Source organism: Dermacentor andersoni, chromosome 2, assembly GCF_023375885.2.
Source record: "Dermacentor andersoni chromosome 2, qqDerAnde1_hic_scaffold, whole genome shotgun sequence".
Taxonomy (NCBI): Eukaryota; Metazoa; Arthropoda; class Arachnida; order Ixodida; family Ixodidae; genus Dermacentor; species Dermacentor andersoni.
Genome location: NC_092815.1, coordinates 204,103,656 through 204,127,611, shown reverse-complemented (window position 1 = coordinate 204,127,611; position 23,956 = coordinate 204,103,656). Strand labels below are relative to the sequence as shown.

The following is a 23,956-nucleotide window of genomic DNA, read 5'->3' as shown; positions in this document are numbered from 1 at the left end:
ATGCTTAACTTCAATATATGAACTGAAACATGAATATGAAACATGCTAAACAACGGCTTCAGTGAAATGTGTAATAAGTTGGTGATGGAATGTATCAGGATTAGACAGAGATGCGATGCTGTCTGGTAGATTATACCATAATCTGATGGCTCGTGGAAGTACTGATGAATTAAAAGCTAAAGTGTCACCGTAGATCCGTGTAAGACAAGTAATTGTGCAATCTTTTGGCCCTGCGGGATGGGACATCGAGGTGAAAGGAGCGTGATCTATTGGAGTGCACATAGGCACTTGTGAAATACTGTTAGTAGAGCGATGTCACCGCATGTACCTAAAGATTGGAGAAAAGAATCAGTTTTAATCTGAGTGACGCTTGAATGGTAGTTATAGTTCCTTGAGATGAATCGTGCAGCCCTATCTTGGATGGATTCTAAAGTGGTGACCATGTGGCTATGATAAGGAGATCAAATGGTGGAAGCAAACTCAAGTTGTGGGCGAACAAAAGTAAGGTAGGCTAGCTTGCGAATATTAGTAAGGGAACTTCTGAGGTTACAGTGTAGCTACCCTAAAGACTTAGAGGCGATGGCGCGTATGGATGTAATATGAAATGACCATGAAAGATCTGATGAGAGGATTACACCGAGATATTTGTAACGGGAGACGTGAGACAGTAAGTCATCTTGAATATGGTATGTATAACTAAAATTGTTATGTTTGTGGCTGAATGAGATGACTTTGCATTTCGATACGTTAAGGGCTATTAACTATGTTTTGCACTACTCTTTGATAAGATGAAGATCGGATCTGAGTGCCAGGTGGTTATGTCAGATTTAATGGGGCGGCAGATGTTACAATCATCCACGAAAATTCTCATACAGGAAGAAATGTTATTAGTTAAATCATTTACATAAATAAGAAATAATAATGGACTGACTACACTGCCCTGTGGCACACCGGAGGTAACTGGGGAAAGGTTAGAGCACAGATTATTAACAAATATGAACTGTTGGCAATGCGAAAGGAAGTTACAAAGCCATGATGAAGTTAACGATTTTAGACGGAGTGATGATAATTTTGAAATCATGTGGCAGTGAGCAACGCGGTCGAAGGCTTTGGCAAAATCAAGAAATATACAATCAGTATGTAGGTTATCGTTCATATTAAAATGCAAGTCAGTTAGTTCGAATAACTGTGTTTCGCAGGAATGATCCTTTTAAACCCACATTGATAGTGGAAAAAAAATTATGCTCAAGATGACTGAAAACGTTAGATGCGATTACATGTTCTAGCGTTTTGCAGCAAATGCACGCAAGATATATAGGACGGTAATTTTCAGTTGAGGTTCTGTTTACAGTTTTAAATATGGGTATTATTTAGCTACCTTCCAGTCAGAGGGTAGTATTCCAGTAGTTAAGGATTGCTGCAAAATGTTAAATAAAGATTTACTAGACACTGAAATGGTATTTTTTAATATTTTAGAATTAATGCCGTCAATACCGGCTGAAGTAGATACCTTAAGGTTGTTTATGAGGCATATGCTGCCTTCAGTTATTTCAATGGGTGTCATGTAGTGGTAATCAAGATCAGGAACTTCAGGAAGATTAGAGTGAACTTCTGAAGTGAACACAGATGAGAAGAAGGTGTTGAATATTGCGGGGCACTCATTGTCTGGGATGGGAGTGTTGTTACTTTGGAGGGAAATGAAGCCAGTGTCACGATCAGGGCATATTTGCTTCCAAAACTTTTTAGGATTAGTTTTCATAAGTGATGGAAGATCATGTGCAAAGTATTTATCTTTCGCAGTGGATAAGGCAGAGCAATAGGATTTTAGACAGACATTGTATATATTCCAAGCTGAACGGGTACCCGCAGGCTTGGCAGTGTTGTATAACCGCTTTATTTTGTTCCTTAGTTGCTTAAGCTTCCTAGTGAACCGAGGGTTAGATTTATCATTAGTTATTGTGATTAGACGTATGTACTGGCTGACCAAAGCTGAAACCCTATCTCTAAAGAGTGTCCAGTTTTCATCAATGCCTCGGCTGTTAAATGAAGGTAGAAATTCATGGTAAAAGAGGTTTTCAAGTTCTGTGTTGATATCTGTGAAATTAGCTTAATTGTAATCTTAAATTGTCTTTGTCACATAGCCCATAAACGGAACCGGAATGTCTATAAATTTAGCTGAAGCAAATGATGATCACTGAATCCATCCAAGTGTGTTATCTCTTTTATCCTTTCTGATGCTGTTGTAAGTATTAGGACTAATATATTGGTCTCAAAGGTGGGTTGGTTAATGAGTTGAGTCAGGTTGTAATCAAGCGTCAAGTTACAGAATTCTGTTGAAATGACACGATGATGATAGTTCAGCCCAGTTGATTAAGGAGTAATTAAAATCTCCAATGAGATAGATGCTATCAGTAGGACATAGCTCAGTGGCCTTAGTAATACTGATGCACAGCTCATTAACGAACGAATGACAAGAATCTGGCGGACGGTAACAAGTGCCTGTCAATAACTTAATGAGTGATATTAAACAGGCTGGCCAGACAATTTCGAGATTTGAATCGGTGTTAAGTGAGTAAGATGCTATTGCCCTCTTTATTCCTACAAGGACGCTATCGCCTCTTTTATCGGTACGATCTGGAAACAACAATACGATCGAATGCAGGAAACAATGGTAATCTGACAGCAAAGCATCAGCAGGTTATTCCATGTTGATGTGGATATTAATGCGAATCACATAGCCACGCTTTGCAACTTACCCACTAGGTGAGTCCTTTTGTGAACTGTCGTTTTTGAAGACGAGCTCGACGTCCAGACGGGCCAGAGCACGGTGTAGGATCAGTGCCACCTCTGCAGTGGGGAGCTTCTCGAGCACAAAGACACGGCATCGCGAGAGCAGGGCTGAGTTGAGTGAGAAGGATGGGTTCTCAGTGGTCGCTCCCACCAGGACCACCGCACCGGACTCTACGGCTGGCAGGAAGACATCCTGTGAAGGATTTTGGCTCTCTGTTCAGATCAAGGCAAAACTTTTCCATGCCCTATCTGAGATCATGAAAAGGGAACAGAAATATAGAGGGAACAGGATACAGAGAGAAAACAGAATACACAGACATCCCACTTCAGGAATAGTCACCGACCAATAATTTAGGCACTAATAATTCCGACATGGTCAATTACTTGGGTAGCTCCAGGAACTGTCACTCACATCTGCAAAAAAAATTTCACTACAATCAATGAAAGATTTTTCAGATGCTTACGCGGCGCCGCCACATACCCCACAAAGCCAATATATTTTTGTGTTGACCACGGGTCCAAAAAGACATTGATCGAAGCTACCACTGCCGCCATTTTGATTATCTCACAGCCTTGAACCAGCGTTCTCGTGCACCAATCCAATGGCAGCTGTAGTAGTCGTATTGTGCTGTCATTAGGCCTAGTTGCTTCGACGTTCACGACTTTCCCACTGTTTGGTGCTGTGTTTTCGTTTAAAGGATTCACCATTGTCAGCCATGGTGGCGACTCTGCCTCAGTCATCCTCGCCGATGGCTTCGAAGTGCGGAATGCACAGCAGGGGTCTAAAGCATTGCACAATAGTGGTTCCCACAAGTCAGCTTTGCCACAATACAGCAATTTTACATGGTCACGCATACTCAATGCATCGCGGTGAAGCATACCAAAAGTAGATAGGAGCCAGTGTCACAGGACATACAGTCAAAGCCATTTATAATAAACTCAACAGTTCCGCAAAAAGTGGTCGTTACGTCTGTAGTTTGTTATATATGAATTTCCTTGCAAAAATGCTCGAAAATTACGCCATTGAAGCTGGCGTTGGCAGTTACAATTCAGCAGCACTTTGGTCCAAAAACTAGATTTTTAGTGTGATTTTTGTCCTCAGTATGTTCCGCTGCCTAGCTGCAAACTTGTGTTAGAAATGTTCATCTAAAGAATGAAATACAGTGTCATACATTTCGGAACTGCAAGCGCAGCTGCCATTTTTTATTCGAGAGTTTGTGATATATTTTACTACCAGCAGGTCATGACTGTATTCTACAAAGAGAGCGAAGCCTTCTAGTCAGCCGGGAGCATAAACTTCAAAAGTTACTGTGGCATTCCACTGTTATGCGACGGTCTCGGACATCATGGTCTTGGCATTATGACTGCACATCAGCCATAAAAGAGCCACAAAATCAAGTTATCTATGTCGCTTTGGGCAAAAAAATGTGATGTTCAAAAGTCAAAAGGTTACCGCGAAACATTATCTGCAATCCGCAACGCATAAATGAAGCGCTACCGAACCGTGACCTTCCAAAAACAGTGTAGTAACCGCCAAACCTTTACAACACTGCTAGCGGCAGTGCATGGTTCACCGTTCTTACCAACTGGGGTCTTGTCTACAGAAACGCTTGAGCAGCCGTCATTCTCATGATAGAAGGACATAGATGCTCATTCCAAATCTTTGAAACAGGCGTAACGCACATGGTGCCGCACTGACAATTGCACAAAAACGAGAGTGGCACCATCATGATATCAGATATCGCACAGGTGCATGTCCTGTGCATGCTGTTTGTGCTCTAGGTGCTGTACTTGGCATGCCATGAAAGCATGTGACCTTCTTCACGCCTTACGAAATCCGCGGACAGTAGTTGGTCACACATCTCGAAGGCCATATCATCATCCCACTTTGACTAGAGTGGGGTGCATGCTGCAGTGTGCCCAGTTTGGTCGCACTTCCGTGCTTTGGTACTTCGTGTGTCCCCTCTTCTTACTGTGACTAGGTTTAAATCGTTTGTTGTAACAGCACGTCAGTTTAAAAAGAACATTTGAAAATACCTGGAAGCAGTTTTAAGAGCTAGCTTTAGCTCGGGCCCAACTCCGATGCAGCCTATTCAAATACATGTAAAACGCAAAAACGTTTCTCTGAGATAACCCTTGGACCAATTTTAATGAAATTTGTTGCATTTGAGAAAGAAAGTTAAATTCTAGTGACTGTTGGCAGCTGAATTTCGATTTAGGGCCTGAATTCTATGAAAAGGATTTTCAAAAATATGAAAGTTTGAAAAATATAGAAGCACGAAGTTTACAAACGCATAGCTCTGCATCCAGAACAGATATCGTGGTTCTGTGAACGGCATCCATTAGATCATTGAAAGCGGACAAATTCCATATGTCACTTTACATCTTACGTGAATTTATTACGTTGTTTACGAGGGTTCTGCAAAAGCTGTATTTCCATATTACAAAATATTTTGAGATTCATGTGTAAAATATCAATTTTGTCCACTTTAGATGCTTTATTAGATGCAATTCACAGAATTGCATTATAATTTTTCCTTGCTGAGTTAGAGTTGTAAACTTGATAACTTTTAATAACAACCTTACAACCTAAATCTAAAATTCGAAACAATAGTCACTAGATTTTAAGTTTTCCTTTTAAATGTAACAAACCACATCAAATTTGGTGCAGTGGTTGCCGAGAAAAACGAATTCTCCTTTTACATGTACTTAGGAGCACCCGAGCGAAAGCTTCCTCTTAATTAGGCAGGATCAGAAAATCTTAAATGCAACGAAATATGATAGTTATAACCGATAGATCCCTATACCTGGAATCACCATAAGTGGGTTTGACTGTAGTATGTGTTCCTTGATTATATATGGATGCACTCGCCATCTCCTGTCACAGTATGAGCACCGAAATGCTTTAGATGATGGCGTTCAATATTTCAGATTTTATTTGCATGCCCACATGGTAATTCAGTCACTGAGACAGGCAGAAAACGCCATGATTAGGTTTTGATACAATGCCAACACTTCAAAATCAAAAGCAGCGAAGCATGCTACCAGCCACACCTAAACAAAGGGGAAAAAAGTTGGAGGACGCTTAAGCTTCACCTTCAAGAGTGGAACGCGATAATGTTATCGCACCCCGTTCGCACCGCCCACTCATTCGCTCGGCATGCTCTTTAGTCACACGCAGCGTTCGGCGCGGCAACGAAACGTGCGCTTGAGCAAGCGGAACGAACCAAAGAACTCGGTGTCTCAGAGGGAGAAACGATCTACGCGAGCCAAACGTCATGATCGGCACGGACAGCAGGGCCGCGATGCGCCATGAAGGCGGACGCGATCATGGGGCTGACGCCTCGATGGGATCGTCCTCTATCTCGCTTGGGAGTACCACACAGATGCATGACTCCTCGGAAGCAGCTCGGCACACATTGCAGGGGACGCTTTCTCATCAGACGCGCTATGGCGCAGCAATTGCGTCAGAGGCGTCGCGCATCGGACGCTGCACCTAGGAATCGCGCTGTGAGCGGAAAGAGGAGCCGCGTCGCCGAAAAACGAGGGTTCGAGTGATGCACGCTGGAAGTTGGAAGGGGAGAGAGCGAGAAAACTTATTAAACGCAAGGGTATTGGGAGATCCTCGCACCGGTCCCCACATGGCCCGAAGGGGAGAAGTGGGCGAGTGGCGCGCCGCGTGTCGGGGCAGCGCCGCACATTGCGAGGAGGGGGTCTTCTGTGTTTGCCGCAAGATGGCTCTGCGTGTGCGCAAAAGAAATGTAGCGGAAACGTACTTCGCTACTCATGTAACTGCGACTTCTGTAATTTACATGCTCATAATTACCGATATAGACTGCAGTATAAGTTTCTACGGCACATTTCTAAGGCAACACCTCATTCACTAGAGGTGCTTTTATCCCGCTTTGAATCATCGAACTCGTGGCTCAGTGGTACCGTCTCTGTCCCACCCAGCCCACCTTACAAGTTGTTTTTTATTTATGAAGTGCCTTCCGGGATTTATCGCTCACGGCTAACGCCGCCGACACCGACTTCTTTAGTTGGCTGGCTTGTCTTAACGCTATCGCGTTAAAACAAGCCAGCCAACTAAGCTACCAAGGCTGCATTTATGTGCCTGTTGCGTATAGTTCACAGACCTAGGAGTTGTTTCTTTAATTGTTAAATAGTGACACGGTCTCAGGCTACTTTTTTGATTGGATTCTTGTTCCAACAGTGCCAACTACACCCTCGGTTGTCAGTACCAAAGAGGGTGGCGGCTAGGTGAGGGAAGTACCCAAGAATGGCTGTTGCAAAGAAACCCACGTTCCTTCGGTTGTCCTAGTGCGGTCGACATTTACGTTACCAAGGGATATTGATTTGATGCATGCACTATCGACCATACTTCTGTCTATCTGTAGCAGCAGCATGAAATTGGTCAAGATACAGACTGAACAGGCTACATGCAAACGTACACGCATGCCGCAATGAGTTGACAAGTTCGTTTATAGTCACTTGTGGAATAAAGACGTATATTTCTTGCTGTGCGTTCACAGCAACACATTCAAAACCTTTTTGGCCACTTGTAGAATAAAGAAAGTTACTTACTTGCTCTCTTACCCACAGCACCATTCAGGCACTACAGAGGGGGGGTTCACAGAGCAAAGTGAACCAACAATAGTAGTACAGTCGCCGACTAATTTTTCGGACTCCAAAAATTCGGACATGCTCGATTATTCGGTCTGCTTCGCGGCACCGCCACTCTCACCATAGACCATAATATATAACAACTGCGGAAAGTTCGGACACCTTGCAACCTCTTGTCTGATTTTTTGGACACTCCTTGAGGAAACTCGATCGAGAGCACCATGCACCAACTCTGACCGCTGCATGGTTTGACTTGCTGAACGCCATTTTTGTATTGAATGAAGCCTCCTTGCTGCCCCACGAAGTGGCGCTACTGCAAATCCACGCTCATCATCATCGTTTCTGCCTGGTTCATGGCTACAGCAATTACGGGCTCAGCTTAGTAAGCCATATGCCAAGACAATCCAGCAGCTGATTTGTTTCTTCGTGCACGACGCTACGTGTACACCTGTACACGTAGTGTGTACAACTGGTGTCGGCGTGGTGATGTTTGCTTTTTGTGCTGTGTCGAGGTTGCGGTGATCCAACGCGACATACGGAAACATCGCGTCAAGTGTCTAATGGCACCAACAGTGCCCACGCAGACAGCGCTGGGAAATGCCGGCAAGCGGGTGCCGGGAGGCCTAGGATTTATCACCTACCGATGTGCTCCCTACTGACACCAAAAATGTTCTGCCGAGACCTGCGCAGTGGTCGCACTGCGATTCCGGACACCGTCTCATTTGAGTTTCACAGGTGCTGACGCTGCTGTACTGACATGCGCAGAACTCGACGACGGCGAGATCATTCGTCAGGTTTCTGCTGCACCGCCGAACGATGAGTCGGAAGATGACGCACCATGTGCTACGCTGCCGTCGTATGCAGAGCGTGTACAAGCAGTGACTGTGCTTTCAGCCACCTATAGTGACCGTACAACCCTCTCTGAGATTCAGGCTTATCTGAGTGCGTGTAAACGGAACAGCGTGCAACGGTGCATTCACGATTTCTTCAAGCCTACTGCCAAGCCAGGATAAGTGCGTGGAAATCAAGGATTTTTTTTTCTTAATCTGCTTTTTCGGACACCTGTTTATTCGGACATTTCCGCAGTCCCTGTGAGGTCCGAACAAACGGTTGGCGACTGTACATACAACACGTTCTGCACAGCAAAACAGTAAAAAAAGGAAAGAAGTTAATACATACAGTTGCCGACTGATAATTCAAACAGCGATAATCCGGACGTGCTCGGTAATTCGGACAGCTTCACAGCACAGTCACAGTCAGTGGCCCCATAGACTTAATGTGTAATGACAATTGATATTTCGGACAGCTGCCAGCTATACATTCGATTATTTGGACTCTGTCTGAAGTATTGCCTAAGAGACACGAGACATATTAGATGATAATCCCTCAGGCTGTGCCTTGGTCGCAGCACTACGCCTTAGAAATTTTAATGCAAATGCCAATCTTGGAGGCTTTGGCTGAATCATAGGTCGCATCAACATTGCGATCATCACATCCTTTTCCAGCACCCCCCCGCATGGCCCGCGATTGCCATTCTGTTCGAGTTTGCCATGCGGACAGCTGTCTGCCATGCTGTGCTTGTTTGTTTAGTTTGCATTCCAGACAGCGCCCTGCTGACTCCAAGAAGCCTTTCTTGTGAACTTATTGGCAGGCCGTGTCAAATGGCACCAACAGTGCCCTCGCAATCCGAATGAGCCCGACTCCACAAGTGAAGAGCCTGAACTACGTCCTACTACAACGAGCTCGAATACGGACATCTTTGATAACCTGCTGGGCTGTGGTGTGCTGATTTCTGCCACCATTGCATTTGAAGACTTTGCAGACATCGACAGCGTGGTGTTGTCGTGTGGCAAACGGAATGATGACGAAATAATTGAGCAAGTTCTCCCACCGTCAAACAGCGACTCTGATTCGGATGATGATGTGCCATGTGTTCCGGAGCCTTCCACATGCGGATCTGACCCAAGCCTTTGCAATCTTTGCAAGAGCAAAACTCAAAACTGGCAGAAATACAGGTGTACTTGGTTTCACGTAAGGTGAAGTGTGTGCAGCAACGCATCGACCACTTGTTCTGTGCACAGGGGCCTTGAAACGTAAATAAAGTGATCTTTTTTAGACGCATTCAGTTCTTCGGACATTCGATAGTTCAGGCGTTCCCTCTGGAGTTCGAATTATCGGTCGTCGACTGATCAGCTACAGCGGCAGAGTGGAGGCACAAGCGTGGCTGGCTTCGCTTTGTACCACCAACGTGAAGATATCATCAACATGACACGAAGCTTCTTCAGAAGCTCCCATCCTGTTGTTTGTTTTGTAGTGGTAATACTAAAATTTTCAGTATAGTTGCCAACTACATACCATGATGCTATGTTCTCGACCCTCTCAATTTCATCCCAGTCATTGCCCCCATAGGTGGGTCCCATACAGTGCACTTATATTCTAACATCGGCCTAAGACAGCTTTTTGGTGAATATCAAGGGCTTGTTGAAAGAATAGCTTGGTGTTTAGACATAAAATTAAAGGGTAAACCAAGTGTCGATGCTAAAGAAGACAAGATCGACATACATGGTTGTTCAAATGATTCAACGATTAAATGTTGATTACAGATCCTTACTCTGTCGCTTTCGACTCTTTATGATTCATTCATTTCATATCTTATATGGGTGCCATGTGGCGCACTTTCGATTGCAATCAAATTTCTCAGTTGCAGTTGGCTCCTTTGTGGAAGCTGCGGGAGGGAGCCTACCACAATTGAATGAATGAATGAATATTTGATGTTTAATGGCGCAAGGGCCAGATGTGGCCAAAGAGCGCCATGCTAATAATTAATGAGTTCGCAGTGCCTGATGGGTTTATGGTCCTAATGCGCCGTGGCTGTAAAGGGGCCTAAAAGAGTTGATGCAAATTCCATAAAATGTACGAGTAATAAAATTATGGGAATGACTATTGGCGTGTACTATGAACATTAAAATGGATTGAGAAAGGATGATGCAATATATAAAATATGTGATTGTCTAGATGTATAATATTGTCTAGAGCACTACAGCCTCACCGGGGCCCTTGAAATGCAAGGGCCTAGAGGCATGTGCTATACAGAGAATCTATCCTAGCGATATCCTCTGGAAAGAGGATGCGCTAAGAAATGAATGGGCTTGTAACATGTAGTACAACATCTTTCAAGCGAGGACTGCTTTGGTACCAAAAAGCGGTTCTACACCAAGAAACATGGCCGGATGCAGAGGGACGTGATGGCTGTATGCAAAAGGAAGATGTTTTCTCCTGTCTTTTTCGGCTTCCCGGCACTCCAGGAAGACATGGAGGACGGTCAGCCGGTCGCCACATCTACCACAAGTTGGAGGCTCGTTACCGGTCAAGAGAAAATTGTGAGTGCCAAATGTGTGTCCTATTCTCAGTCTAGTGAATAGGACGTCTGTTCTTCGTGTTTTCGTTGTTGGCTGCCAGAAACCTAACTTAGGCTTAATTACGTGAAGCTTATTGCTCGTTTCTGCGTCCCACAAGCGTTCCCAGTGGCTTCACAGTTTGTTTCTGAGGAAAGGCTTCATGTCTGTGGCAGGGACCGCAGCAGAACGAGTACCCTGCGATGCCATTGATTTAGCCATCTCGTCAGCAAGCACATTTCCCTCGATTCCTCTATGGCCACGAACCCAGCATATTACAACAGGTCTGTGTGATGAGTAGATGTTACATAAGTGTGTGTAGAGTTCATTGAAGACAGGATTTGTATGCTTTTGTAAAGAAATGAGTGCGTTTACAAGACTTAACGAGTCTGTGAATATTATTGCTCTGTCAAGTTTCAGTGTCTTTATATGTTTTACTGCAGACAGTACTGCATAGGCTTCTGCAGTGAAGATACTTGTTAGGGGGTTCAACACGTCAGATTCAGAAAGAGAGTGACCAACAGCAGCGTAGCAACATTCTATCATCTGCCACTCCCAGGGCGGTAATAGATTAGCAGGAGCCATTAGGCGATGTTCGAGTATTGGGACATCCATTTCTTCACTAAGTTCTCTTATACGCAGCGACAAAGGAAGTCTCATGGAGGGTCTGTTACGGAAGAGTGTTTCACACGTTAAGTCGCTTACTGTCGTGAAACACGGATGTTCCTTATTAGAGCGCACTTTAGTAGGTGAAGCTGATGTATGTTCTCTGAATATGTAGTGACCACTCGTCTGACTCTGCATATAGACTTTCGACGGGGCTTGTTCTAAATGCGCCAGTGGCGAGGCGGATACCCAGATGATGAACGGGGTCTAACATTTTTAGCGCACTCGGTGCAGCAGAGTGATATACTACGGCGCCATAATCTAACCGTGATCTAACTAGGCTCCTGTAAAGATTCAACAGGCACCTCCTGCCGCTACCCCATGTAGTGTGGGATAGAACTTTAAGTAAGTTCATGGTTTTTAGACATTTTGCTTTAAGACATCTTATATGTGAAATGAAGGTAAGCCTGGAGTCAAGGATAACACCTAGAAATTTGTGTTCTTTGTTAACAGCAATTTGTTGTCCACCCAGTTCTACACAGGGATCAGGTACCAGGCCTCTCTTTCTTGAGAAGAGAACACAAGAACTTTTGTGCAGGTTAATTTTAAATCCATTTTGGTCTGCCCACTTGGACACGTTGTTTAAGCCCTGCTGTACCTGTCTTTCACATACTGTAAGGTTGCAGGATTTGAAGCCTATCTGTATATCGTCTACGTAGATGGAATAAAAAATGGCTGGGGGCAGTGAAGAACGAAGTGTATTCATCTTAGCGATAAAGAGAGTGCAGCTAAGCACGCCTCCCTGGGGTACACCAGTTTCCTGCGTAAAAGGACGTGACAGTACATTACCGACTTTTACACGGAAGGTATGATTTGACAGATAGCTTTCGATTATGTTCAGCCTATTTCCACGGATGCCCATTTCCGACAGGTCTCGCAAAATCCCGTAACGCCATGCCGTGTCATAAGCTTTTTCCACGTCAAGGAATATCGATAGGAAATACTGTTTATGTATAAATGCATCGCGGATATTTCCTTCAATGCGCACAAGGTGATCGGTTGTTGACCGCCCTTGTCTGAAGGCACACTGATAGAGATCGAGTATATTGTTGAGTTCAAGGAAATGTACGAGTCTGCGATTAATCATTTTTTCAAAGAGCTTACACGGACAATTGGTAAGAGCTATCGGACGATAACTTGCTGCTAAGGAGGGGTCTTTTCCCTGCTTCAGGACAGGAACCACAATCGCCTCTTTCCATGTAGATGGGAGGTATCCCGCAGCCCACAGAGTGTTGAAAAGTGTAAGTAGTGTAAATTGCGTGTCAGTATGTATGTTTCTGCTCATGTCATACATGACTCTGTCAGGTCCCGGTGCAGTGCTTTTGCATGTACTCAAGGCAGCTCTCAACTCGGCAATACTGAAAGGCCGGTTATAGGGTTCATTCTGTCTGGATTTTCTAATTATTGGCTTACATTCTTCTGCTTGTTTATATTTGAGAAAGGACTGAGAATAATGGGTTTAGCTCTAGACGCTCTCAAAGTGCTCCCCAAGTGAGTCTGCCTGATCTTGCAGGGTATCGCCTTGTGTGTTTACCAGAGGGAGTGATTGTGCTTGTCGCCCTATTATCCTAATAACCCTGTTCCAGACTTTGGCCTCATCTGTGTACGAGTTGATGCCCGATAAAAACTTCTGCCAGCTTTCTCTTCTGGCCTGTCGGCGGGTTCGCCTGCCTTCGGATTTTACTTTTTTAAAGTTGATAAGATTTTCTGCAGTGGGAGAAGCGCGTAGCAAACCCCACGCTTTGTTCTGTTTTTTATGTGCGATCCTACAATCGTCGGTCCACCACGGGACACGCCGTTTGCACGACAGGCCATTTACTTGTGATATGCATTTAGATGCGGCATCTATTATAAAGGCTGTAAAATACTCCACAGCAGCATCAATTTCTAACGAGGAGATGTCATGCCATGAGATACCAGTAAGAGTTCGAAATTTGTCCCAATCAGCTGTCTCAATCTTCCACCAAGGTGCCTGTGGTGGATACATATTCGTTTTTTTTTTTAGGTGTTCGTAGTAGTATGGGGAAGTGATCACTTCCGTAAGGGTTCTTTGTAACTTCCCATTCAAGTTCAGGCAGAATAGAAGGAGAAACTATGCTGAGATCGATTGAAGAAAAGGTTCTGTTTGCTAGAGAGTAATATGTGGGTTCTTTCTTATTCAGAAGGCACGCACCACAAGAAAAAAGGAACTGTTCAACAAGACGACCTCGCGCATCTATACGAGAGTCGCCCCACAGGGAGCTGTGCACATTGAAATCGCCAAGAACAACATAAGGTTCTGGCAATTCGTCTATAAATGACTGAAATTCATGTTTGTTTAATTTGTAGTGTGGGGGTACGTAAAGCAAGCAAATCGTGACGAGTTTGTTTAGAAGAACAGCTCGAACCGCCACTGCTTCAAGGGGCGTTTGTAGCTGTAAACGCTGACAGGAAATACTTTTATGAATAAAAATGGCAACACTGCCTGATGATACGACAGCATCATCGCGATCTTTGCGAAACTTGACATACGGTCGGAGAAAGTTTGTGTGTTGTGGTTTTAAGTGTGTTTCCTGTAGGCACAGCACTTTTGGATTGTGTTTTTGGATAAGTTCTTGCACGTCATCAAGGTTCCTAAGAAGACCTCTGACGTTCCATTGGATTATTTGTGTATCCATATTGGAGGTCAACGGGTGCTGTGTGTACAGAAACAGAAGTAGTGATTATGGGAATTACAGAAATTAAACTACAAAGCCCTTTCGAGGCCCTGTAACGGGAGTTTTGCCCTTTCTGGAGCGTTCGAGGGCGCTTGGTGCGCCTTGAGGATAGGTGTTGTGTCCATTGCCTCTAGTGAGGCTCCGGACACGTGCTCTTGCGAGCGAGAAGTTTTCAGAGGGACTCCGGCCTTGGAGGGCAAGACCCCTGCGCCCACCAGCCCGGAGGTCGATGGGGTTCCCTGTGGGATTTGGCTGCGCCGGCTGTTGCCAGCGCTGGAAGGGGCCGGGGGGGTTGGAGCAGCCTCGGCTGCGCCCACCTTCGGGGTAGAAGGTCCCTTCTGCTCGGTTGGCGGAGCAGCGCTAGCTGCAACCACTGTGGGGGCAGACGGCGTAACTGCCGACTCACTGTTTGTGGGTCGGACAGCCGCCGGAGGCCGTTGTGACGCTGCCCCCTGACGCGCCACTTCGGCAAAGCTTTTCTTAGGTATGCAACCCGCCTGTGTGCCTCCTTAAATGAGATATTTTCTTTCACTTTGATCGTTACGATTTCTTTTTCTTTCTTCCAGGATGGGCACGACCGCGAGTACGCGGCGTGCTCCCCATCACAGTTTACACAGTGGAGAGCGTTCTCACAAGTTTCAGTGGTGTGTTCTTTGGCACTGCATTTAGCACAAATTTGGCGGCCGCGGCAGCTTTGCGAGCTGTGGCCGAAGCGCTGGCATTTGAAACATCGGAGTGGATTGGGGACGTAAGGCCTGACACGGAGCTTTATGTAGCCGGCCTCGATTGATTCTGGCAGGACACTTTAATTGAAGGTGAGAATTAGGTGTTTGGTCGCAATTTCTTTACCATCGCGCCTCATCTTTATTCTTTTCACATTAACAATATTTTGCTCGTTGAAGCCCTCTAGGAGCTCTGCCTCTGTCAGCTGCAGCAGGTCATCATCTGAGACAATGCCGCGTGTAGTGTTCATAGTGCGGTGTGGAGTCATTGTCACTTGAAAGTCTCCAAAAGACACTAAATTGGGTAGCTTTTCGTATTGTTTCAGGTCACGGAGCTCCAAAAGGAGATCTCCACTTGCCATCCTTGATGCCTTGTAACCTGAACCAAGAGCCTCAGTTAAAGACTTCGAAACTAGAAATGGGGAGATTGTGCGTACTTGTTTATCTGACTTTTCCAAATGAATGACGTGAAATCGTGGGAAGTTGGGTCTTTGTCGTCCAAAAAACTGAAATACATCTTCGGTGCGCCCTCTTTTCTAAGGGCGATCTACGAGGGGAGGGAAGGAACTAGCCATAGAATAATGTAATTTTCGGCAATAATGCCAACCACCCACTGTGGAGCCCTACAAGGGGACGTTACAGGGACTGTAAGAACAGGTTCTGCAAACGCCAGCTGTACGTTATCACTATAACCAAATATGAGATAACCTAGGTTGGTTATTCACACAAGGTTAACCCTTGCTGCCTGGAAAAATTGGAAGTAAACGGAAGCTAGGAGAAGACAGGAAAGATGAAAAGTAAGAGAAAGACGAAGACTGGAGGGAGAGAGAGACAGGAAAAGGCAACTACCGATTTCCCCCGGGTGGGTCAGTCCGGGGGTGCCGTCTACGTGAAGCCGAGGCCAAAGGGATGTGTTGCCTCCGCTGAGGGGCCTTAAAGGTCCTGACACTCAGCATCGGCTCAATCCCCAGGATCCCCTTTTCCCCAGACACGGCTAAGCCGCGCACGGTTACACGCGGGAGGGTCCAACCCTCGTGTGCTCAGGTATGTGGTGTCGCAACACACCAAACGCCTGCTCACGCAGACGCCCCTGCAGGGTACCACAATTGAGGATTTCGATCTGGATCAATTGAAAGTGGCCATGTCGTGACACCGGTATTAATCCTATCATGTTTCACATGCCATTATATAGACTCCCATTGGATCTCGTCAGCCCCCCCCCCCAACAAGGTAAGAGACGCTCATTCTATCTTCATAGAGGTGTGCAAATATCAAAATTATTGAATATTGAATATGATATGCACATGCATTTATTGGCAAGTTTGATTAGTATCTTAACATGTTGGAACATTGCAATAACATTTTCACTGGTAAAGAATTAGACTAGTTGGCCTTTATAATAAAAGATTGTGTATTTGGCTCATGTTAACTTGGAAAACTTAGTAATTCCCGCTAGCTGTTTGTTCTCCCCAACCTGTGGCTTATTATACAACATCATATACCCGTAAATTCAGGGATTTGATCCAGTGCCAGCCATCACTCAAAGCCTTTGTTGTCAAGCAATAAACTTAGGCACAGCCGCTGGTTAAAAAAAAGGGTGCAGCCTGCCGCGTCAGGCGGGCTGCAATGGGACTGAACGTGACAGTCATAGCATTCTAGGCCACTCGGTTGGGCCGAACGGCTCTAGTTGCGGGGGACACAGTGTTTCCTGACGCATTTTCTATGCCGATCCCAGACAAACAGTCCCGGCTGGTGGCGCCTTGGCGGAGGACAGCGTTTTCAATGCACCTGACAGGCCGCACCAGTTTTTTTAATCCAGCGGCCGTGACTCAGGATTGGGGGTGGTACTGCGAAAGAGTGCACTCTTGTTGTCCGAAAACCCATGCCTCAATTATTTCCTATCTTATATGGGTGCCACGTGACGCACTTTCAATTGCAATCAAATTTCTCAGTTGCAGTTGGCTCCTTTGTGGAAGCTGTGGGAGGGAGCCTATCACAATTGAGAATGTACTCCACCTATTGAGAGGCTGGCATTCCTGCTGAGCTTAGGCGTACTGTGGCTGAGCGCTCTTTACAGGCGATATTTCACCAGCAGCGGAAATTTATAGCCGAACTCAGCACAATATCAGACACATACTCTTAGATTAGATAGAACCAAATGCTAAGAACCGTGTTTGCTTCTTCACAGTCAGTAATATATTCAATTTGCTTCGAATATTTGTATCCTAACCAAATATTCAAAAATTTTGTCGTACCTATCGAATCGAATACAATATCAAAAATATAATATTCAATAATATTTGAAGTTCTCAAATATTCGCACACCCCTAATTTTTCAGAAGTCTGAGCAGCCATGCATCTGTGTTGGGTGACTCTGTTCCACTCCAGGGCCTCCAAACGCTGTTCAACGTCTTGTCGCTACTGGCGGGCAATATACAAATCACGTATACAAGTGAGATGGGCCTTGCGAGCTTCGGCTGTCTTCTTGGCATGACTGTGCTTTGGTGAGATGAACTTCACGTGGTCAACACTCTCACTGGCCCGTCGAGCATGCACAGCCTCAGCACACTTGCATTTACTTTCTTCAGCGTCAACAGCTGTTATCTGACGCCGTGGCATGTTGCCATTACAAACCCCTCATACAATCTGAGTTACGGTGCCACAGAAGGGCTGCATTAAGGTCGGCACACTACTTCCATGTTTGTGCGCGCTCAAGGACGACAGCACGCATGTGCACTCGGACACACTTCTCCAAACCAGATCCCATTCAGCCTGTGATGTTTTTTACCATCCCCGTTTGATACAGGGTGGTGACAAATAGCCATGTAGCTTTCTTGATCTATTCAGGTTTTACTAAATGAGTGGCCACCTAGGATTTTGCCTATCTGGCTTCGATCATTACTTTGGCACTGAAACCTGTATCTTTATATTTTATTATTCCTACATTTAGAATGACTCTGGTTATACAATCGAATTTCAATAATTGGAACTGGAAGAGGCCCGAAAATTTGTTCGAATTAAAAGAAGGACTTGTTCTTGAAGTATTTGTGCACCATAGCACGATGCACGAATGGTGCGAGTCATGCAGTCGCGGCACGCAAGCACACAATGAGCAAGGACCACGAAACTGCCCATGTCGGCCAACGCTCGCTTCCCAATAACGGCAGAAAACGAAATTTAAGGAAGTGGGCTAAGCTGGTGCCGGGCCGGCGGGGCCTGCGGTGCCGGTGCAGAGGTGAGCATGTGTGGAGACCGTCGAAGGTGAAGGAATTACAAGGGACTTGAGAGGGAGGGCAAGGGAAGTGTAGTTGCGAGAAAGCGTGGGAGGGAAGTGTATTTGCTCTCCCGCCAGCTTGATGGATGGCACTAATTACCCCTGCACCCTCCGCTGCCACCTAGGACTGCCATCGAAGCAGCGGAGTTGGTGAAGCCGAACTGGGCCTCCGCCACTGCTTCCCTCTACATGCTTGCATGCTTTTTCCTTTGTCTGCTGACAGATCGGCGCTGTGTTTGCGTTCTTCGTCTTGCGTTCTTAACGAGAGTCATGTCTTATCAAGATGACAAATTCGCTGCCACTGATCATAATCATGTTAGTGTGCCCCCTTCTTTGTCAGCGTCACCACGTTCAAAAGACAAGAAGAATGAGGTACAAGGTGCCGCCTTCATGTCCTTGTATTCAGGGTCTGTCTTGTCGTACAGTATCAGACATGAAGCACTGTCTCCAACCACTTTGCCATTGGGAAGTCTCTATTTAGATTGGTCCTAGTAAAAAGCAAGCGCGAACGAGAGCAAACCAAGCGAACCAAAACAAGTGAGAGCGAGAGCTGATGCAAGCAGACGAAAGCGCGAAACAAGCAGCCCGGCTAAACCAGATGTGAGTACGAACTGAGCAGTCGGGCGGGTCTGCATGACACCAGTTTCCCACACATACGTCACTGTAGGGCCGCTCTCATTTTTCTCTCTCGCCGCTCTGAATTTTTCGCAGCTCGCTGTGAATAAGTTGCCCAGGACCAATCCCTCCCACGGCATGCATTTTTCTGCTAGAGTGTCTGGGACATTCTGGCGTGATGCAGAAACGGCGACCATGCGATTTGAGAGAGGGTGAAATTTCCGTTACGTTTTTTTTTCTTTGGGTCTCTCCTAAGCTTTACCTCTATGGTGGGGTCAGAGAAATGGTGGTTGGAGGTGCCGCCGCATGATTTCGCAGGCTGATAAGAGCATTGTCGGAGAGTGGTATATTCGAATTAACTGTCGCAAATACTTGCATGTTCGACTTACCAGGCGTTTTCATCCATGGGAATAAACATAACTTTGATGGGACCACAGCATCAGTTTGAATAAACTGGAAATTCGAATTGAGCATGTTCGAATTAATGAGATTCGACTGTACCAATCTCTTCCCTGCCTTTTTTCCACCAATACTCTAAACTCTAATGTCTCTTACTACTCTTAATCCTTCCATCTTTGAATCCCAATGCTTCAGGAAGGTGGACACTCCCTATGGGTCTCACTGGACGATTACCTTGGCATTTCAGTACAATGTGCTGAGCTGTTTCCTGGCTTTGGGTCAAGTACACACATGCCTCTTCAGACTTCATTTCAAACTGCATGTCTAAAATGCACAAAAAAAAATTTTGCTACCAAGGCTAAAAGAAATCTTTTGTCTTTAGTTTTTTTGCGTCTGACTGCACCTGCATTTCTGGATTTCTCGGAAGCCTGCCTCATGATTTCAAGGTGGGTAGAAACAGTAATGTTCACACTTCCTAGAAATGCTAACAAAAAAGCTGGAGATGTTTGCCTGACTGGTGGCCTGCTTGCACAGGTCTAACAATTTTCCTACTAGCAAAGAGTTAAAACATTTCCAAACAATTTGAACATTCTCGAGACAAACCTGCTGAAGCTTGTTGAAACGGTGGATCTCATCAATGAATAGCACAGTCTTCTTCTTGAACATCTTCTGGTCATTTCTTGCTCTCTCCAAGACATCCTTGACATCCTTCACACCAGCGGTAGTGGCTGACAGAGTTGCAAATCTCGCATCCGATGACTGCTTGCACTGGTTCGCAATTATATGAGCCAAGGTGGTCTGCAAGGCAAGACAATGCAGGTTACAAGTAATTTAAAGCATGGAAACCAAAACACATAGTGCGACAACTTATTTTTTATTTTATTTATTTACAATACTGCTACTCCCATTTGAGAGCGTGGCAGTTAGGCGATACAGTATACATGTGCATCAGTACGCATCTAGGCAGAACAGCTAATTGAAAAAAAAAAGGAAAATAAAAAGAAAACAATTGCCCAAGGATGGCAATATAAGAAGGAAGCTGAGTTTAGGAACAAAAATGCATGTTTTCACATGACAGTTAATTAACATGATACGAACAGTGAAGAACATGTAAGCAACCAGTTATACATGAAAATAGAAGTGAACTGAAAGATAACACTTAACGCGTCAAGAAATTTTAACCCTTTGATGGTCAATGACGTAAATATACTGCACCGCGAACAAGTCCGAAAATGGTCGATGCCGTATATTTACGACGCCGTGTGTACGTTTAAAAAGCGCACCAATTTCCTAACTTTTTCTTTTCTATCATGTGCTGCCACTATGTGGGAATAAAGGAATATTCTTCGCGTGCCTCCCTCTCTCGGTTTTCGTTGCATAGTTCGTTTTAGCGCTAGTTTGCTCTCGCGCATCTATATACTACCGCTCGCACATTGGTGCGTGCGCGTGCAGGCGGCCGTTTGGATTTTGTTTCGCGGGCGGTTTCGGCTTTTTGCGCTTGCAAAACTGATGGCTATTTCGTTACTAATTGCTCAAAGGGCGGCCGCCTGTTTCTCGCTAGTTTAGTGCTCACAGGGGTGCGCACAGGAAGCCGGGCATGCGTTTAAGTTTCTTTTCCTTCTTTTAAGACTCGCGAAAACTAATTGCCCTAGTTGGTTGGCAATAAGATGAAGATTAGCCTAAGTTTGTCACACCTGTTGCTTTTTTTTCGATGGGCACACAACCAAACAGTTTTCTTGAGTGCGCGCACCTATGCAGTTCGATTACGCTATGGACGTACGTACTAGTGTAAGAGCAGGAACATTTGAGACTTGCGAAATATTTTTGTGTGCGGATTTTCAAAGCCTTGAACTATGTGCATAAAAATGCGTCAAATTTTTTATTTTGATAAGTTTATTTCCTTTTTTATAGTTGTTATACATGAATGAAGAGTGCATATATACCAACACAAAACATTTTTTTCTCACTTTATGGTCACCCTAGAAAAATTACAGCAAATTTTTTTCGAAATAAGTCCCTAAGAAGAATTGGAATCTGCAATAAAAAAAATCGACCCTGGGCGGTCGCATATGGCGAACGACCCTCAAAGGGTTAAAGTTGTGTGAAGAGATGTGCTTAAACATATACACTTTGAGAACGAGAAGAATCGAATTAAAAAGGAAAAAGAAAAATGGGACGTTGAAAGCAACACAATGCAAAATTTGTAACGATGGTTCACGTGATGATAAATGATTTTGTTTACACACTACAGCTTCTACTTGTAAGGTAAATTCAGATGATTTGATGGCACTTATAGCAGGATAAAGTAGGTTGCATTCAGCTACTTTAACGGGGAAGAATGAATACTTAAACGTGTTGTTGTTGCATGTGTATTCTATTAAAGTGTACGCATGTTTGTTACGTGTTTTTCGAGCCTCAGAAAATGAAATTTACCTGGACACATCTATCTTATAGTTATTTTTTAGAAGCTGAAACAAGAACTTCAGGCGACCGTGTTTTGCTTCGGTAGATAGCGCTTGCAATCCAGACTGTGTTAGAAGATTAGTCGGTGTGAGTCAGCGCGTTTATATTTGTTGTGAATGAACCTTATAGACCTTTCTTTGTACTGCCTCTAATTTTGTTATGTTCATCGTTGTATGAGGAAACCAGACTGTGTTTGCATATTCGAGAACTGGCCTAACGAACGTTGTGTAGGCCAGTAGCTTTGTTGATGTCGAAGAGAGCGCTAGGCTTCTTTTCAGGAAGCATAATTTGTGTAATGCTCCTGCGGTGATATTCGAAATATGTTTATCCTACCTGATGTCTGAGGTTAATGTAACTCCCAGATATTTATGTTGTTCAACTTTAGTTAGTGGTATGCCGTTAATCTCATATGTAAAGTTAGATGGTCTCGTTTTCCTTGTTACGGTCATGGCCACAGACTTTTTTACGTTAATTGACATCTGCCAATTAGAGCACCAAATAGCTAGAGTGTTGAGGGATGTATTAAGTGCGATGTGGTTGCTATAATTAATGATTTTGCTATAAATAACGCAGTCATTAACTATAGAATTAATGATAGAATTTCTGTTGCTGTTGGTTGTATAGATTATTCTGGTTTGAACAGTGCCAAAAAATGAGAACACGAAAGATTGCACAGCGTTTTAACAGCTATTTTATTTTGAAATTAATATGTAGATCAGCTCTTTGGCTCAGAAGTGCCATGATGTCACAATAATGCATGAAGCTCCGGTAATTTATAAAGCAAGATTATACCACTTCTGCACATTATGCGTTATTATAATGTCACTTGCATATTCCAGCAATGAGCTGATGTACTTAGGTGAAAATATGTAAAAATGACACAGCAGGATAACAGATTGCTCTTTTTTTTAAGTTTGCTTTGTATTAGTTCATTCATATGTTATATACCGTATACACTCGAACCCTTATAGCAACACTGATTTTGACAACATACATAGAATATCAATCAGCAGCTGTGGCAGAGTCATGGGCATCCGAAAAGGGGGGGGAAGCGGCAGCCCCTCCCCCCACTCCTGGAATTTCGCGCTTTTTTTTTTTTTTTTCACTAGCAAAAGCTACACAGCTTGATTAACACACTCACGTCCTGCATATCCGAATGAAACATCTTCCAGGATTGTGAGTCACCTTTGCATTTTACACTCTACGACTAATCTTGCTGGTCATGTCACGGTAGTGAAAGAAAGACTCTGTGGTGGCTTTTGAAGATAGTGAACAATTTTGAGAGAAATGTTTGACATTTTCTTTCAAAGCGAAGCTTTCTCTGGCTTCTCCTTTGACTTTTGCGCTGCTGTTTTTTTGCATGCCACGTCGGGGTGGTGTTTCAGAGCATATACATGGCAGGAGCGTGGAAGAGAGGATAGGCAATGTAAGAAACTCATTTAGGCCTTTCCATCGCGTGGCATGTGCATAATGCACTCTGGAGCTCCCTGGATGTTGCTACATTATCCTATTGACAGCTGTAATTATCCGTGACCCCCCTCAAAAGCATGGCAGAAACTGCAGCGCTTACCTTTCTACTAATGTGCCAGTTCTGATGAGAGGTAAATAGAATGGTAGAGAGGAACGGGGATAGGAGGCAGTTAATAGGCATAACGAATGCAGTAGCGAAACGAGTGAATAACAGCCTTGCCACTCTTCGCTTGCAGTTCCCATACAAGGAAAGGGGGAGAGGGAAAAGATGATGTGAGAAAGCAAGAAAACAGCAGTTGTGGGCAAACTGAAGTTATGGTATGGTACGCTACTGCTATTTCTGAAAAATAAGCACCATGCAAAGTTGTCAAGCGGACAACTGACGCAGGGGGTGCAGATGCAAAGCCGCATTAAAGCATTGTAGGGTCTAGGAGACACTACGGAAGCAAACACACATCAAATGAACACTTGGTTGACGACGCAGGTTCAATCCCCACCGCAGCAGCCAGATTTCGACGGAAGCGAAATACGAAAATAGTCGATTACTGAGATTTAGGTGCACGTTAAAGAACACCAGGGTATCAAAATTAATCCAGAGTTCGCCACTACAGCCTGCCTCATAATCCAATTGTGGTTTTGGCACATGCAGCCCCATAATTAAAGTTTAACACTTCTGCCACGATGCAATGTGCCACGTGAGGAAATAATAATGTTCAACCCTCTCAGAGATTGTGAACAATGGTGCACAACAATGCCTCAAGCAAATATGTCTCCCTGTGTGTTCTGTGCACTATGCAGACAAACAGCACTGGTGCACGTGAGGTAATGTTTAACATCAACTCA

The 23,956-nt window shown here is 44.6% G+C and overlaps 1 protein-coding gene across 2 annotated transcripts in view; it reads right to left on the bottom strand.

Moving 5' to 3' along the window:
* The window catches only part of LOC126540221 (ATPase WRNIP1-like), a 79,231-nt gene that overhangs the window by 34,590 nt on the left and 20,685 nt on the right, over window positions 1-23,956 (bottom strand). For both annotated transcript variants that reach the window (XM_050187015.2, XM_055075883.2), the window contains exons 3-4: window positions 19,784-19,978; window positions 2,757-2,983 (exon numbers count right to left, since the gene is read on the bottom strand). In XM_050187015.2, the coding sequence (XP_050042972.1) occupies window positions 2,757-2,983; window positions 19,784-19,978 (422 nt within the window). The remainder of the gene's footprint in view (window positions 1-2,756; window positions 2,984-19,783; window positions 19,979-23,956) is intronic.